Source organism: Dunckerocampus dactyliophorus, chromosome 3 (assembly GCF_027744805.1).
Source record: "Dunckerocampus dactyliophorus isolate RoL2022-P2 chromosome 3, RoL_Ddac_1.1, whole genome shotgun sequence".
Taxonomy (NCBI): Eukaryota; Metazoa; Chordata; class Actinopteri; order Syngnathiformes; family Syngnathidae; genus Dunckerocampus; species Dunckerocampus dactyliophorus.
In genome coordinates, this window is record NC_072821.1 from 20323218 (window position 1) to 20341344 (window position 18127).

At 39.6% G+C, this 18127-nt stretch overlaps 1 protein-coding gene across 2 annotated transcripts in view; it reads right to left on the minus strand.

Moving 5' to 3' along the window:
* gpc6a (glypican 6a) overlaps positions 1-18127 on the minus strand; it is a 166389-nt gene that overhangs the window by 48897 nt on the left and 99365 nt on the right. For both annotated transcript variants that reach the window (XM_054769775.1, XM_054769774.1), the window contains one exon: positions 304-469. In XM_054769775.1, coding sequence (XP_054625750.1) covers positions 304-469 — 166 coding nt within the window. The remainder of the gene's footprint in view (positions 1-303; positions 470-18127) is intronic.

The window sequence follows — 18127 nt, forward strand, 5'->3', positions numbered from 1 at the left end:
ACAGCAGGGACCACAGCCAGCTTTAAGCACTCAGCCTAGGTCCCTGCAATGGAAAACACCATTGCACAGACACACACACACACACAAAAGAGGGAATAGACGCACAAATACGATTTCAGTTTTGTCTCTGTAAATCCTTCAGAGCAGAACCAAACGTAGCACATCCGACTGAATTCCCACAGAGACTATTCCAAGACAGAGCAGTGAAAAAGTAACGTGTTGACTTAAAAGTGTGAGCTCAAGCACACGCACGGATACAGAAGCGAAACGGTTGCCCAGACATGAGACTTTTTTTCGACTTACCGATAAAGACGTTCCATTCAGGATCGAGGTCCGCCTGGTTAGCTAAACAGCCCCTCATGACATTTTGGCAATAGTTCTGGCAGGGCTTGAGCCCAGGCATGCTGCGGCAGTATGGGCAGTAAAGCATCCTGGTCAAGGCTCTGACACATGCTGGAGCAACGTTCACCTGCGGAACAGAGACATGATTTAACACGTGGTTTTCTCAAGAATCAACTCAAGAATCTATTTGGATTACTGAACATGCAGAGAGTAGTGAACACAAACAAAGCCACCATCAAAAGTGACATTTTCATTTTTTTTGTCACAAGGCTGTCAAGCAAAGAATCAGTGCTAAGCCACGCAGTTCCCAATGGAAATTAGTACGACAAATGACATATACATGTCAACTGTTGACAAACATTATGACTTCTTCTCTGGAGTAAGACTGGAGATGACTTTTTGTTTATCATGTCAAATTGTAATTATTCAGCTACCGTATTTTCACGACCATAAGGCGCACTTAAAAGTCTTCAGTTTTGTCCAAAATGGGCGGGGCGCCTTATAATGCGGTGCGCCGTATGTGTGTACCGAGTTCCAAAATATGTAAATGTTGCTGTGTGACTTTTATGAGCGCTCTGCTTGACTGTGAGCGTCTCCTGCCGACACGCTGCTTGTAAAGAGGAAAGGGATGTGGATGTTACTGAGGACGCTAAAGGCACGCCCCAGTAGTTAGATAAGTATATTTTATGAAATGCCGCCATCTATCCATCCAACATTGCAGACAACTACTACTACATCACCAACATGGACGACGTGCCTCTCACTTTCCACATCCTGGTGAACCACACTGTAGAGAAGCATTACAGCGATACACACAACGGGACACCAGAACTTAGTATTTTTCTTCTATGCAGTTGCACAATGGGTTTATAACAAAACATCGTTACCCTTAAAATAAAGGGAAATGTGAACGTCACTAGATCAAACTGTGTGACAACATGAGGTCTCCAAGTCTGTCCATCTTGATCTTTTATGAAGGCTGTAGCTTTTGTTGTTGGGCCATGTCACTGCAGCTGCCTGAGTGAAAGTGACAGGATTCTCACATCTGCTTCCCCTCAGAGGTGGGGATGCAGAACGGAGAGTACATCTGATAATTGGCCTGTCAGCCTCTGTATTCATGCTTGACTTTAGATGGTGTCCAGCATGTACTCTGGAGACTGGTGTGCGCCTCTGTGTTAAGAGTGGTAGCACATCTGACAGCGGCAGTCATAAGATGGGAGACCACCGCCTGCATTCTAAAGCCTCGACTTTACCCAACACACATTATTTTCAGTGACAGTTTGGCCAATAAAGTTCTATACTATATGGCTCAATATCATGGTAGGTATTCTCCTGCTTTCATTTTAAGTGTTACTTGCATGCATATTGTGTGATAAGAACTATTTTATTTACTGACTGGTTAAAAAAACTGTACCTTGATGACAGAAGAACCAAGACACACAACTACAAGTGGTCTTTGGCTTATGGTGGTCCGTGTTATGGCGTTTTGTGGTTACCTATGCACTCCAATAAATTAATTAAAAACTGAATTTTGGTCCGTAGACACAAGACTCGCTTGATAACTAGTTACAGCGCTAGGGGTGGGAATCTCTGGCCACCTCATGATTCGATGCAATTAAAATTCAGAGGCCTGTGATGCGATGATAAACGATTATCGATGCATCTCGATGCATTTTTTTTGTGATCAATAGTTTGTCAATTTTGTATGCGTAATTTTTTCTAATTATAATTTCATTTTAATCACTGTACTACTAAAACAAAGCATATTTGTAGTGATCCACAATTAAAATGAACATCAAACAGATGAGTTTACTTCCATTATATTAATAATTGGAAGGTTACGTCTACCAACATATTTCCCATTGTACAGAACCAGCAGCATGCACATTGTCACGATCTGTCAGGCACGAGTTGAGGTTGCGGAGTGCTTGACTCCCAGTATGCAGAGATGAGGCAGTGGCGTGCAAAAATAAAGAGTCTATAATAATATAAGTGCAGTTACTCATTGCAGCAAAACAAAGGCGACAGAGGAAAAGGCTCTGTGGAAAACAAATACAAAAGGTAGAATCAAGGTAAGTAAACTAATCTACGTGATAGCACCGGTAAGGAGACAAGGTACATTAGGAACAATGACAACAACAACATTAACGACAATGAACCAGCGCCGTACGTCTGACGACGCTGGCCCTTTAACCGCCACTAATGGCAATTGGCCACCAGGTGTGAAGCGGCTGCCTCTTCCACCCGGCAGGAAGTACACGTTGCCAAAATAAGAGCAAGGACAGGAAGCACTCGCTCCTGTCCTGCGAAACGTGACACACACAAACTTCAGCATATTCCGAATAACCAGCATAAAAAAATCTGCCGTTATTCACAAATGAATAATAAAGACTTCTGAATTCAAACAAAAATCCTGAGTATAGAATATCTGACAAAAATAACATTTTTGCTGTAGAGCAAAGTCAAAAACAGCTTTCATGCAAAATATAGATTACTGTACCGGCAGCTCTCACACAAGAATAATGCTTGCAGACTTCAGTATATTATGAATAAGCAAAAAAAAAAAATTGGCTGCCCTTATTCACAAATGATACAAAAAATACGAATGAATAGTCCACAAGAAATCAACATGGCTCTGCAACATTATTGAACAGCTCAGCCATATTCGCACCCGTATGGCTCTCATTCATTCCTCTCATTTGTAGCACATGAGATGCTAGCTTCCAGTCATCAGTAATGAAGTGTTCTGTTACGGTGACATAACAGCGCCTTTTCCGAGTTGGGTGGAAAATTAGTTATCACCTGCTTGATGGTTCTCTGGTTGCCAGCAACTTCAGCTGGCTGTTTTTCCTGGAAACGTGCTATGTGGTTTTTCATATTTGTCGTGTTCCCAAAATATTTTAAGCTTGTATGCCAAAGCTTGCATATTGTGTGGCTCTTGTCCAGCTGCTTCGGTGGTAAGCAAACTCTTTCTTACAAAGAAGGCATATTACTCTACTTTTATCAATGTGGCAGCTGGGGCATTTTTTAAATGTAAATTTATCGGGCTGTCGCAAAATTTTGTCGGATTAAAACGCAATGAGATTTCTTGTTTGGAAAAAGCTGTATCGTGAGAACAGGTGAGCCAGAAGCCCATCGCAGTGTGAACTATGGCATCGCTACTGTGAATAATACAGTAATATGGAAGTGTCACTGTCCAAGGCATAATTGGAAGCGCACATTAAGTGCTTTAGACACACTTTAAACCCTGCAATGTAACCTACTTTGGTGTTCCCAGCGTCAGCAAGTGATGGGTGGTAGTTTTTTCTACCGAAATTAAAGAGCTGCATGCTACTTGTTGATGTCCAAGCAGAAGCTGTGGTAATTCTACATTTGGTCATCTTTACTTAAAGATTTGTCAGATCAACTCACGTAGATGTTCGGACTTGTCTGCACCCTTAATCACGAGTGGTTCTATTGACGCTCATTGCATTCGGCTGAGGGCCAAATTGCAAGCACCCACGATCACCAGTGTCGTTTCATAACACACTTCATATATAGAAAAGATCTGTGTTGACAATATAGCGACCATGTCGCTATACTGTCAGTAAGGGTGCCAGTAAGAGTACACATTTCAGTGTTTCTTGCATCTTGCATTTATCCATCCATCCATTTTCTATGCCACTTATCCTAATTAGGGTTGCGGGGGTATGCTGGAGCCTATCCCAGCTGACTTTGGGCGAGAAGCGGGGTAAACCCTGGACTGGTCGCCAGCCAATCGCAGGGCACATATAGTGTCATGCATTTATTTGGTAATTAAATAAAAGCCTTAAACAAAGGTAAAATATCCACCAAGTAGGCGCGCGGGGGTGAGCTTCACCTCCATGCCTCCCTCAGTTTTCCGTCACCTCGCAGCACCTCACCTTCTTGGTGAAACAAGCATGGGTGTCCAACGTGTGGTGCTGGGGCCAGGGAACAGGGAAATAATCGGTCAGCCTTGTTCACTGTATTTTATATCACCAGCCAAATTAGAAGCAAGTAGACGAAAAAAAAAAAACACAGGCAGTGACCGACGCAACACAAACCGTTTACAGCTGCCTTGTCAAATGCACTGCGTACGTTACGAAACAAGTTTACCAAGTAACTTTAGATATAAACTGAAATAGAGCCACACAACCTCATCAAGGACAGTACACATCCACAACACTCATTATTCACACTCCTACCGTCAGGCAGACGCTACAGGAGTTTGAAGTCCAGGACCACAAGGCTGACAAACAGCTTTTACCCACAGGCCATCAGGCTCCTCAACGAAGCACTCGCACACGCTGCACGCAACACACGCACACACTCATAGCACTTTATTTATTTATTTGTATTATTTATTTGTATTAATGTCTCTTCTGTTGTTGTTGCTTAATTTATTGGTATATATGTTTATGTGTTTATGTTTCTTATGTTCTTATTCTTTCATTTGTTTTCTTTCTTTTCTTGGGAGAATGAACAGAATCAGATTTTCATTGCATAGTATAACTGCTGTTGTACTATGCACATGACAATAAAACTCTCTTGAATCTTGAATCTCTTGAAAACCTAAAAAAAAACACCGTCCGGAGTGAAGGCAGTGACCAACGCGACACGAGCCATTTTCAACTCTGTCTTGCCAAATGCACCGCGTATGTGACTGAGGCACGGCTCCTCTTTGGTTGCAGCCTGCAGCAAGTCTGTCTAGGGAGGGGCAGTCACTGTGTGTGACTGGCCAATCACAGAGCGTGAAGAGTGACTACATAAGTAGATACCCAATGAGGATTTTCCTTCAGCAAGAGTGCCGATAATAATGAGCTGTACACGTTTCATGCTCGTACTCGGCTCAGCCCTAATCATTATTATTGTTATCATATTATTACAATGGTTTATTTGGTTTCAAAAAATGTTGACAATATCTTCTTCAATATCTTTGAGCGGGAATTTGTGGGACAATAAACGTTTCAAAACGTACCTGCATTATTTTGTGACTCACTTCAATGAAAAAGTTTGTTTGTCCAGTCATATTTTTTCTTTGTAATTTTATTAAAATGAATGTTAAAATCTCATCTTGACTCGTTCTCATGGGCCAAGTCTCGTGCATCATCTCGTCTCGTAAGTTGGGTGTCCCGTGATACCCCTATTAATGTCCCATTCATTAGACCGACAACTCTCATGCTCCTCCAATTTCATGTTTCCTCTCCGCTATTCACCGCTCTTCACCTTGCCCTCCCAACTACAATGGAAGCCTATCAGCTGAACAATCCCAAACACAATAACATCCAATCAGTATCCACTTCAGGTTGTGACTAACCATTGGTTTTCCACCCCGAGCAGCTCACGCACAAGAAGCCCAACGCATAAAAATAATTTTTTATAAAAAGTCCACTTGCATACAGAAACTATAAAATTGTAGATTAAAAATGTGATTAATGTGATTTAAAAATAACACATTAAATATGACTGTAATTAATTTATCACAATAAATGCTACAATTTGACACCCCTAATTGTAATGTCTAATCGGACATTGTAAGAATCACGAGGAGGTGGTTGATCAACAATCTCTTTATAAGTAAATAAAACAGGCTACTGTCGGCTACCATGCCAAAACAATATCAGCAAACTCAACTGTCCTCTGTACGTACCTGTCCCCCTCGGCCCGCACCCACACACAAAAAAAGGACTCATATCGCGTTCACAGACGGAAATCACAAGACTCTTTAACACAACAGTACACATAACTGCCAGATTGCTGATCCTCTGAAAGCAACTGTAATAACTAGGCAGTGTAGTGAAACCATTATTGCGATGGATCGGTTGCTAGTGCTTTGGCTTTTATTTTTTATTATTGTTTCATTTCATTTTTATATTTGATATTTTATTAGTTGATTTTGAGAGTTAGTTTAGGTATAATTTAGGTATAAGATCTGACTACACCAAAACTTCTCTCGGAACGGAAATTGTACATAACTCAACGACCACCTATAAATGAAAAATGAAAAATTCTTTAAAAGCACACTTCAGAATACAAGTCAGTGAATCCGTGGACACCATATCCTTTGGTAGGAAAACAACACATGAGCTAGTATTACTATAACTGGGCTATTCACAGCACGTGGCTGTGTAGTAGACGACTGCTGCTGTTCCAGTGCTTGATGTTGCGCTCTCGTTGTCAGTGTTGCAGATAGAACATTAAAGGAAACATAAAAGAAACTGACAGGTGCATATCACAAACCCAGTGATACAAATACAAACTAAAGTTAAAAGTGAAAAGAAATGGGGAAAAAAATACGACTGCCTACTGTCATAATAGTAGTGTCAACATCTGACTCTCTGTCTAACTTCTTGTCTGTTTTTATCGCTGCAGTTTGTCTTTGATATGGTACAATAAGCAGACCCTGTGTGTGTGTTATTGTGTGGGAAATCAAGGAGATGAAAGAAAATAAGGAAAGAGGCAACCAGTGTGACATGGTGCTATTAGCACACGTGCCGCCACTGTTTGTCAGCTGGCAGCAAGGATCAAATTCAACATCTTTGACATTTGCAATCTGCCACTGACATCACGCAATGTCTTATAAGAAAGCCGTTCTTATGCTCAACGTTACTTTACACTGCTCCATGTCATCTAATTGTGTTCTGGCTAATTGTTTATTGTTCACCCTCAGAATATGGTTAAGTGGTTACATTGCTGTACACATTACACACCACACAAAACAAACACAAACAGCTTACACTGAATACATTCCAAAGCAACTGTCATAAAGGCAGGTTTGTTGGAAGTATTACTATAGCTGTACGGTGTCACGTGGCGACATATAGCAGTTATAAAAATGGTTATATAATGGTTGTGGGACACAGCTTTCTATTTTTATTAAAGGGTTTGAAATCTACAGCTGACTTTGAGAGAAAAATGTTAAAATCCTGAAGCCTACACCGTAAGAAAAATATTTTAAAATATAAATTATAGTGAGAATTCTTTTAGATGTGATTATGTGTGTTCTTACACCACACATGTTTTTTAATCCAACAACAAAATCCAATCGTAAAACGCGAGGTTTCATCTCATCTTGCAAGCGTAGCTAGTATTTACACATAATAGTATCAATCATCATGTCACAATTTTAGTGCAAGTCAGGTGAGCAGATACATGATTTTTTTGCATTTAAAAAAATCGAATGCAGTCGTCCCTCGCAACTTCGCTCTTCGAGCTTTGTGGCTTCATTCTATCACGGTTTTTCAAAAATAATTAATAAATTATGCTGTTTCGTGGTTGATTGCAGCCTATTATTAGTCAAAAATATCCATATTTAAGCAAATGTTATGTATTTTTTCCTAAATTAAGCATTTTCAAGCATAAAAGTGGCTAAATGACATAAAATACAAATATATAGCATTCAAAAGATGCATTCAAAGACTTTGACGTAGTATCCTACACTAGTCACTAGGTGTCAGTTGTGTGACTGTAATGTTGGTGAAAGACACACAAGCACCAGACTTGATCGTCGGAACAACAGGCTTTTATTGCAGGTTTGAATTTTGACTATGTTGGGTTTTCCTATGTTTTGTAGTCATTTCTTATTTTGTACCTTTATTTTGTATGCCTGTTTCCTGTTTGACAGCATATGCTTCAGCCAGGTTTTTGCTTCCGTTTAATTCCTTTTCGCCTTTTTTTTTGTTACGTTGTACCTTTTGCTAGTCGTGCCGCTCTTTGCAAGCTCCTCTTTTCTTAAATAAAATCCTTTATTGACCAAACCAGCCAGTATGTCTCGGCATCCTGAGGTAAGAATACAAGCTAGTTTAGCGTACCATGACATCCTTTCACATAAGGGCAGAAATAGTTTGAGAGGGGAAAAAAAAGGGCTTCAAAATAAATGGCTTGGGGAAAATCAGTGACACACAGACGAACACCAACTACCACCCCACCATCAACAGATACGAATTACACAGATGGTGGGGAAACAAGGTAAAACACTCACAAACAAAAAAAAGGATAACATCGCTATCGCCGCACTGAGTTGAAGCAATTGAAGTTGTTAGCCATCTACACTGAATATTTCAAAAGCAACCCAAACACAGTTGTAAGGCAGTCATCAGTCACAGTAATCTTAAAATGCCAATGAATATGGTAAATGACATTTTAAATTTCCAGTAATGGTGCCTCACCAGTGCGGTCAATACTATGCCATTGTTCTTTTTTCTTTTTAGTCTTTTTATGTCATTTTCACAGCAGTTCAAATGACTCGACATGATAATTTTCTTTTAACTTTCCCATAAAGTGCAGTATTCATTCATAGTAACATCAAATAAATGCTGGGACTAATCTATTTCCATCAGTTCATTTAACGTCTCCCAGTTTCTTCACAGGCTATTATTTTTTTATTCATTTATTTTTCTACAGGTACTTTTTTTTGTCCTGTCCAGCCATTAGGGCAGCTAGTATAGATCTAAATGCCCTTCCATGCTTCACAGGCTATTAAAAGAAAATCAAGTTAAAAAGAACACAGTTTTCTTGGACACGATCCAGCTGTGCTCCCCGTGCTTTTTAACTCTTTCACTGCCAAGTTGACGTAACGTTGGCTGCCAAAGACGTCCATTGACGTTTTTTGCTTTTTTCGCGGGAGCTACAGATCAAAGTCTTTCTGACCTGTAGGCAATGTATTTCTGTCCCAGTAGGGGGCAACAGTTCTCTTTTCCTCCAACCGGCAGCGACATTGTCTATGAAGAAGACGGATTGTGGGTTGAGAGAGGAAAATGGCGAAACACATTCAGAAATCGAGCGAAGACAAAAAAAATACAGGCAGCTAAAACTGTCACAGAGCTTGTCTGGCGGTGGATCTGCCTTTAGTAGTGACGCAATCATGAAAGATAGAAGTAACACGGGTGATGTAGGTGATGTAGACACAAATGCAGTTGACAATGGCAGCCGAAGAAACAAGCTAGTGGTTAGCGTTCTCTGGTTCTGATTCTTCTGACGAGTGAGAGAAGCCAATATCTAAAGACCCGAAAAGGCTAGAAACAAACTTTTAGTCTAAAGTTTCTTTCGATAGTTTCAATGTTTATGTACGCCTAAAACTGCCAAAAAATGCCAGAAAACTCTGGCAGTATGGCGCTCTCTGCTCTGAACATGGCTGGCAGTCAATGAGTTAAAGACAACCACAGTGGAACCTCGGTTAGAGTCCGCCCCGGTTGCCGTGTTTTTCGGTTAACATAGACAATTTATACCACAATTTTGCCTTGATTTGCGTACATTGTCCAGTTACCGCATGCCATTTTCGCCCATCATTCATGTCGTCACAACAAATAGGCTCTAATATTAAGTATTCAATATTACTTTCTATCAGGTATTCACACTGTCATGATCTCTTGATGGCAAAGGCAAAAAAAGCTTTCTCTTTTTGAACGCAATCGAATTGGGCCTCTCGCAGCGCACGATTGCTTCTGAGGTTGGACGCAGTAAGACACTCATTTTAATCTTCTTCAAAGAGGGTTATGGAACGAAAAAGTCATGTAATAGACCCCAAAAACACTTATCAACCCTGAGTGATTGGTTGTCCATCAGACACGGGACGATCCTCGGCCCAAATGAAGGTTGTTACTGGTGCTGAGTGCAGTCCAATAACCATCAGATGATCTGCGAGAGAAGGGTTTTAAGAACAAACAAAGGCCTTGTCTGCTTCAACGCCTCAAAATTGTCAGTTTCGAATTTGCACGAGAGCACCGAACATTTGACATTGAAAGGTGGAAGAAAGTTTTATTTTCTGATGAAAAAAAATGTAAACCTTGACCTTTCAACTGTACTGGCATGACACTTAAGATGTTTTCCACACGGCACAGCGGAGGGGGCACCATCATGTTGTGTAGTGCTTTTTCCTTCAATGGAACAATGGAGCGTCAGGTTGTGCAGGGCGTCAAACGGCAGCTGGTTATATGGAGATGTTGCAGGGGGAATTCTTCATGATTGCAAGCCCTTGTCTGTGTGGTAATGACTGGCTTTTTCAACAAGACAACACTGCAGCTCACAATGCCTGCCAGACAAAGAGTTTCTTCCACAGGAATAATGTCTAGTAACTCTTTTGGACCATCCTGCATGTTCCCCTGATTTAAATCCTATTGACAACATTTGGGGATGGATGGCAAGGGAAGTTTATAAAAATGGACATCAGTTTCAGACAGTGGATGCCCTCCGTGAAGCCATCTTCACCACCTGCAGCAACATTCCCACTCACTTTCTGGAAACACTGGCATCAATCATGCCCAAACTAATTTTTGAGGTGATTAACAAGAATGGCACAGCTACTCATTACTGAGTCCTCTTTTCTTTTCTTTTTTAAAATTTCATTTCTATTTTAGGGGGTTTCGTTTTTTTGTTTTTTTGCCTACAGTCTTAAACATTCGATCAGCTGATGAACAGCCTATTTGAGTTTAATGGTTGTTTGAAAAAAATTATTGCTGATAAAAAAAATAAGTCTCACTCTCATTTCTTCTGTATGCATTTTGAAGCTCTACTTAGAATCTCCTTAGGATCCAACAGTGCCAAATGTAAATTCTTGCCATTTTGCAATTCTTGCAAAGTCTTGAAATTTTGATCAGCAGTTTATATGTTCAAGATATGCTTTGGGAATAAATGCAAAATGTTACGCAGTCTTCAAACACGGTGGTCTTGCAGGGCCATGTCGTTGTCGCGGCTGTGCACGACAGTTGCTGTGTGCCCAGCATGAAGGGTAATCTGATAATCTTGTTAGTACTTCTTTACAGTTGAGTGACTGGAATATTTCACAGCAGGCTGAGGGCAGTTCTGGGAAACAGGATGCCTCCGATTCAGTGTGAGATTAACAGGCACTAATCTACTCTTCTGATGTTTAAGTGCTATGATAGCACTGCATGTTGTGGGTAATTGTGTGTGTGAGAGAGATTAAGCAATACTATAATGAGAGTGGAAGCAGAGAGAGCAGCATGCTCATCAACTCATATGAGACGTTCATCTGTCAAGCGACCAATAATGTATCCTTATTATTGATTAACGTAAAAAAAAAAGTCTGAGCAATGATAAAACCAAGTCAGGAGATGATATGCTTACCTGGTATCATGATTTCTTAAAAAAAAAAAAAAAAGTCAAACCATATTATCAAGACCAGACTCACAAAGGCACTCTCGGAAACTATCCGACTGGGTGTTGTCATGCACATATGGCGTTAACTCCCTTTAGAGAACAGCTGAAAATTGCTTGGAGCCACTTGTGAGAAATAACCATATCTTTGTAAACTACCAAAGCCCATCAAGGACAACACTGGTGGGACATCGGACTGATGCGAAAGATTTGTCTCAGTCATTTCGTCATAATTTTTTGTCTCCAAGTGCATTGCTCACAGTGATTGGACACGGGTGTGGGGCTGTATTGCTGAGCTACTGGCCTCACTCAATTACACAGCCATTAGTGTCAATAGCAATATGAGTGATCTGCCACTGTGCAAAACAGACTGCCATCTGCTTCAAAGACAAACATGACTCACACAATGTCTTGTAGAAACGTGACTTTCCATGATGATCACGACTGGATATTGGAAGAAAAATAGATCTCTTCCCTTAGTAATTCCCTACAAGTATCTCGAATATGCTCACAGAAGGTTACAGTAAATCCCGGAATCCTCTGCAAACATTTACCTTCTGTTGCACTGAAGTGAGCTGTTTAATCATACTGTGAGAATTCAGCACAGCAAAAGAAAAAAAAGAGCTAGGATAATGTTTAGATGTTCAAAGATATAATGCCCAAACACTCTCTGAGTCTCACCAGTAATGGTAAAAAAAATAATGTAAAATAAATATGTGTCCATTGAACTGTATTCTAAATGTATTTTAACATTTAAACATGTATTATACATTAGGCCTTTTTACAGCTCATGTAATGTTTTTAATGTAAGTGTGACATCATTACTCTTGCTAATAGGACAATGAAATTTCTTGAAATATCATAGGGAGGCACTTCCAGCATCAGCTGGAAGGTGCTTGTCACTGCCATTCTTCCATAGAGGAAAAGAGCAGCTTTTGGACAAGAGCAGCTTCTCGCTAGCAGAAAGTCAAATGCATTCAAGATGTTTTAATGCTCTGCTGAGTGAATGAATGCATCCATCTCAACAGGAGGCGATTAGACTTTTGCGACAAAGTATCAGAACTTTTCCTGGAGAAGGAAAGGCTGCGTGTACTTCATACACAGAAAAAAGGTAAGAATAGAAATGTTTTCCAGTTGATAATAAAAATAAATGGGACTAAGAAGTCTTTGAAAACAATTTGAAGAAATGTTATAAACAAAAGTGAATTACTCTCTTCTTTTTTGTTATCCTCTTAATAAGCAACCTGTATTGACATTTAAAAAAAACAAAAACTGTGGCTCACCCGCCATGAACGTCACCGCACGTCACTGATATAAACTAATTATGACTTCTTACATTTTAGACTTGATTTGCTATTATGTGGCTTTACAAGGCTTTTATGTTTCACTGTATCACTCGGTGACAATAAAGATTTCTTGGCTGAATTATACTGTATACATGCACTTTAAAGTTGGAAGAAATTGTCTCATGAAATTTAAATGGGTTGTTAGATTTTATTTCTACGCCTGAAACAAATCACAGGTTACACTCCTCCATTTATCTCAGACTATTTAAAGAGCTTAGAGGAAATTTCAGTCACTGCTGTAAATGCACATGGTAATGTTTTTCTTCCTTTCCAAAATGTATTTCATATTCAATTTAGTATCTAAGTGTGTGTCTGAGTGACTTCCTCTTTCTAACAGGGCTTTTCTGTCCGGAGGCATGACAGCATCAGCCACTAGTTTGCCTAGAGGTGTAAGGATTGATAGGTGAACCATTTCTCAGGACTGTTAAGATTGAGCCTGCTAAAGTTTGGTATGTTTCCATGTAGGGTGACCATATTTTGATTACCGAAAACCAGGACACTTGGCCGACAATGACATACTCAAATGACAGTCGAAGTTTACTCAAATATGTCTTATCATTTCAATACATTAAAAGTATGCCTCCTCTGCATGGGTAGAAAATGGTTATATTACAAATTACTACCTGTAACCAACAACACAAACTCAGATAGGCTCCTGAGAAGTTACTCAACATGTTTTTCATATAAAATGAATAATCAAATAATTAGATCATTTAATTTAAATAATTAAATTTAATTATAGAATGCTTTTAATTATACAATAATAATTCATATTAAAGTAATACATACTACAATGCCCCACTACTATAATATTGGTTTGATAAGTTTCAACTCTAGAAAAAATCTTTAGAATGAATTAATGACAGAACTAACGTCTTTTCTGTACTAGAAAAATTAACCTGTAACAATAATAGCTCTCTTTTCAAGTCTTACTGGACAAATAAATATCTAAAAAAATATGAAATAATATTAGTCATATTAGCAAATCCACCTTTAACAAATATAGCTCTCACAAACCTTTTAATGTGATGATGTAAATAAACAGATATTACTTCAACACTCAAAACATATCAGTATTTACTTGAAAAACAATGAAAACCAAAACACTTTCATCACTTTCTAAAAACGATGGCCAGGACAGGATGTGAAAACAGGAAAATGGGAAAATACTATGTTTGGTCACCCTATTTCTATGTGACCAATGGAAGACCATTTTCAATCAAAAACCCCCACCAGATAACTGTAAAGGAAAGTAATGTAGACTTCCTGGTATGTTGCCTACCCCAGTGACTGTTGCTTCACTCTTTTTTTTTTTTTTAATATAAGAACACAAGTGGTCTGCACCACTGTTATTTCATCAATCACTTATCCTTGATTTGAGAGTCTCTCTGTAGTCCTAATGTTCAATGTAAGATGCAGCCTAAGATGATTCTAGAAAGGCTGCTGCCAAATCAATGTATGTCTGAGTCTGTCACAATAATTCACGTGTGTTGATGAAACCGCACAGGTCCCCCTCGCGACCTGTATGAGTCAGTTAAATTGACTGGCCTTTGTGCAGGACAAGGATGGTCCCGCTGATTTAACCTGACATGAACCATGTTATGTGGCATGTCTTGAGCAGCAGTTGGGACTGTTTCTTTAATTTAGCAAGACAAGAGCAAACATGTCAAAAGCCAGACCTGTGCTAGTGGCACAGCACCACAAGCTATTTACTGTCTCTTGTGGTTACAAGGCCTGTATAGACTACATTGTTGTCCATCTGCCTCAGTGCCTCTCGAATAAAAGAGCATTCTCTGTCCACCTGTGATACTGTTAGAGGAAAACAGATCTCATGTTTTTACCAGATATCCATGAACAAATGTCACAACATTGGCGCTGACAATCTGCTCTAAAAACATGTTCAATAAAGCTGTGGTGGTATTCAGCTTGAATCAAGGCATAAAAATGTTGACAATGACGCAAATTATTAAACAGGAAAAATATATGGGTTTTTTTCATCCATACCTGTCAACATTTGCATTTGAAAATAGGGCAAGTTCCAGAAAAATAAGAGAAAATAAGGGAAATGCGGTTCTTCACATCCCAAGACGCAAAAACTTTTTTTTTTTTTGTGTAGCGAGTAGTCCATAGTCCATTTCTTTATTATGCCTTTATATTATGTCTTTGCAGTTCAAAGCACATGCTGTCAGTCATTCTTCCAATATTCTACAGTTCACCACAGATCAAAATCTTTTAATTAAAAAGGATGTCTTTGCTGCTGCACATTTCCCAATGATGTGCCAAACCTTTTTGAGCCAGTTGCCATCTGCCGTCACAGCGCATGAGGCCGAGGCCTCATCCCCACCAAGCTGTGAGCGCTCTGAGCCAGCTAGAGAGGACCAGACAGACGCCGAGAGAAACGGGGAGAGACAAGTGTGCGTGGTGAATCTTTGGATGGAGAGCTTCAGCTGAGAAATGTTCAACTTTAATACATCAAGTTTAATGCATCACAGTTTAACTACGTTTGTAGTGGAAGTTTTCTTTTAATAACATAATAGTCATTGGGGCCTTCCACATCCTTCTTTTTTTATAGAATTTTTTTACAAAATATCCCATCCATCCATCCATCCATCCATCCATCCATCCATCCATCCATCCATTCATCCATCCATCCATCTATTTTCTATGCCGCTTATCCTAATTAGGGTTGTGGGGGTATGCTGGAGCCTAGTATATACCCCCCCAAAAACAATTTAAAATATTCATGTTTATCATCTACTAACAAGTGTGAATATGAGAAAATTCCTTAAATCCTCCTGGGGGATTGTTATTACCTAACAAGTGAATCATCTCAATGCTTTTACTGTAATTGATAAGAACATTAAGTGACATTTAACATTGTTTACCACTTTAACACTCGCATCTTTGTGATGAAAAGTGTCACTCTCAGTTTCATCTATTGCATTCTCCTCAGCTGACACTGTCCTTGTGACTACGTTTGTTGTGACTGTGAAAAAGGTTGACATCTTTGGTAGTTTTAGTAAAAACTGTTGTTTTTCTTCTCGTCTTCTCCTCTAAACTGGGGTAACTCCGCACCAACAAGTTTGCTTCGCTCCTGTCTTCAGGAATCAATCTTCACATTCGCAGTAACATCCATCCATCCATCTTCTATGCCGCTGATCCTCACTATGGGTGATGCTGGAGCCTATTCAAGCTGGGCAAGAGGCTGGGTACACCCTGGACTGGTTGCCAGGCAATCGCAGGGCACATATAGACAAACAACCAAACGATTTAGAGTCACCAATTAACCTAACCTGGATGTTTTTGGGTGTGGGAAGAAACCAGAGTACCCGGAGAAAACCAACACACGCACGGGGAGAACATGCAAACTCCACACAGAGATGCCCAGTGGAGAATCGAACCCAGGTCTTCCCAATCTCCAAGCTGTTACTGTGTTGGCCAACATGCTAACCACTAGACCCCTGTATAAAAGAGTCAAGACGACCCAGAACCGTAATCCACATTGACAGCAATCTATACAGAGGTGAGGTGAAAAGCTTTCAAAACAGTTTACATGTGTTCTGACAACAAATCTCGATTGTTTACAGTATAATCTGTGTACTGGTGGGAGGGCAATGGTGCGGCGCACATTGGCAGTGGGCAATTGGGTATGTGTGAGGGAGCGGAGGAACATTCATAACATGTCTTCAACCTTGGCAGGTGTGTTAGTGTTAAGAAATTCATTGTAACACCTTACTTATGCTGTACCTAATAAAGTGTGTGTTGACTGTGTTGCGATAGAGAGCTGGTACAACAAAAAAAGGAACATTTTACATTGTAAAATCACGACTACCACCTTCAGTCGTTAATTTCTTAAATGTCATGTTGAGAGCCTGTGTGAGATGAAATTGCACTTTGAAAAAGACACAAGGAAAAGTATATTTATTTTTACCTTGTCGGCAAAAACCTGAAAATAATCTAAGATACAGTATATTTTGCGTGTAAACATTAGAAAGTGCCTTGAAGCTTACTGTTATAAAGTATCTGCCAGTTCGTGGTAATTAGATCAGCATTAAACCATCAGGAAATACAAATCCCTCCGTACAAAATACCCTACTTCTTTCCATCATCATGACTAAACATGCACCAGGCACAACGCTGCTTCCCATGCCAAGAGTAAGTGATAAGTGCTCTAAATGCCTAAACTTTAAACCGTTCGAAAGGTCCAAATCCCCACAATCTTTTCTGAGCAGGTCTTAATGTGGTTGGACTGTGTTTTAAGTACCCCCTGGATAAAACTCTTAATGGCCATCATAAACTGTAATCCAGAGAGATTCTGCGCTTAATCCAGGAACACGGTCCAGGAGAGTGTTCACTGCGAGTCCAATGCGATCCCATTTTATGGAGTGATATCTTTCCTGTTCTGACTTCATTGCATGAGCAGCAATTATGTATGGCTCCTCATTGTGAGCTTATCATTCCATGCAAAAGAAAGGCAGATAATTGAACAGACAGATGGTTGAAAGCTTGCCTTGAATAGAAATGGCCATTTTATGTACTGCAATTTTAAAACCTGTACTTCAGTAATGTTAAAACCTTTACAGTGGCTAGTTAGTCCCCAAAGGACATGTACATCACGCAATATATACTATAATGATGATAGTCATTTCAGCTTTTCACATTTTCATCTGTACACACTTACAATGCATTAACAAGAAAATAACATCTTTCTGTAGTGCCACTATTTAAATGTTAAGCATGGGTTACAAACGACCATTCACACTCACATTCACGTGCATGGTCAATTACTGCAACTGGACTGTGGGAGGAAAGCAGAATACTTGGAGAAAAGCCACGCAAGCATGAGGAGAATGTTCCAAACTCCACACAGACAGGCTTGATTCGACCCCTGAACCCGGTGGAGGTGCTAACCATGAGTGGCAATTTGCTGAGCAAAAATTAAGATGGACATGAAACATATTCAGATGTTAAAAATATCTCAATCAAGTATGTTGTAATTTGTAAAGTCTTATTTCATTGTGTTCCCGAACATTCTGAAGATATTGAAGAGAGGAGACATGCAATTCTATTTAAAAGGTATTGCAGAAAAGCTGATTAGAAATGCTTCTGAGATTCTATGTAATGAGGAATAACTTGTTTTATAGACTTTTAAACCCTGTGAGAAAGTTGCAACTTTCTAATTTTTGTCATGCTGGCAGAATCAACAACTTAATTTCCACATTTCTTTTCCATTTCTAGGTAACTTAACTACTAGAAACATGCATCTCCATAAACCATAAATTACCATAAATTGAATAAGCCGCTACTTTTTTCTTAAACTTTGAACC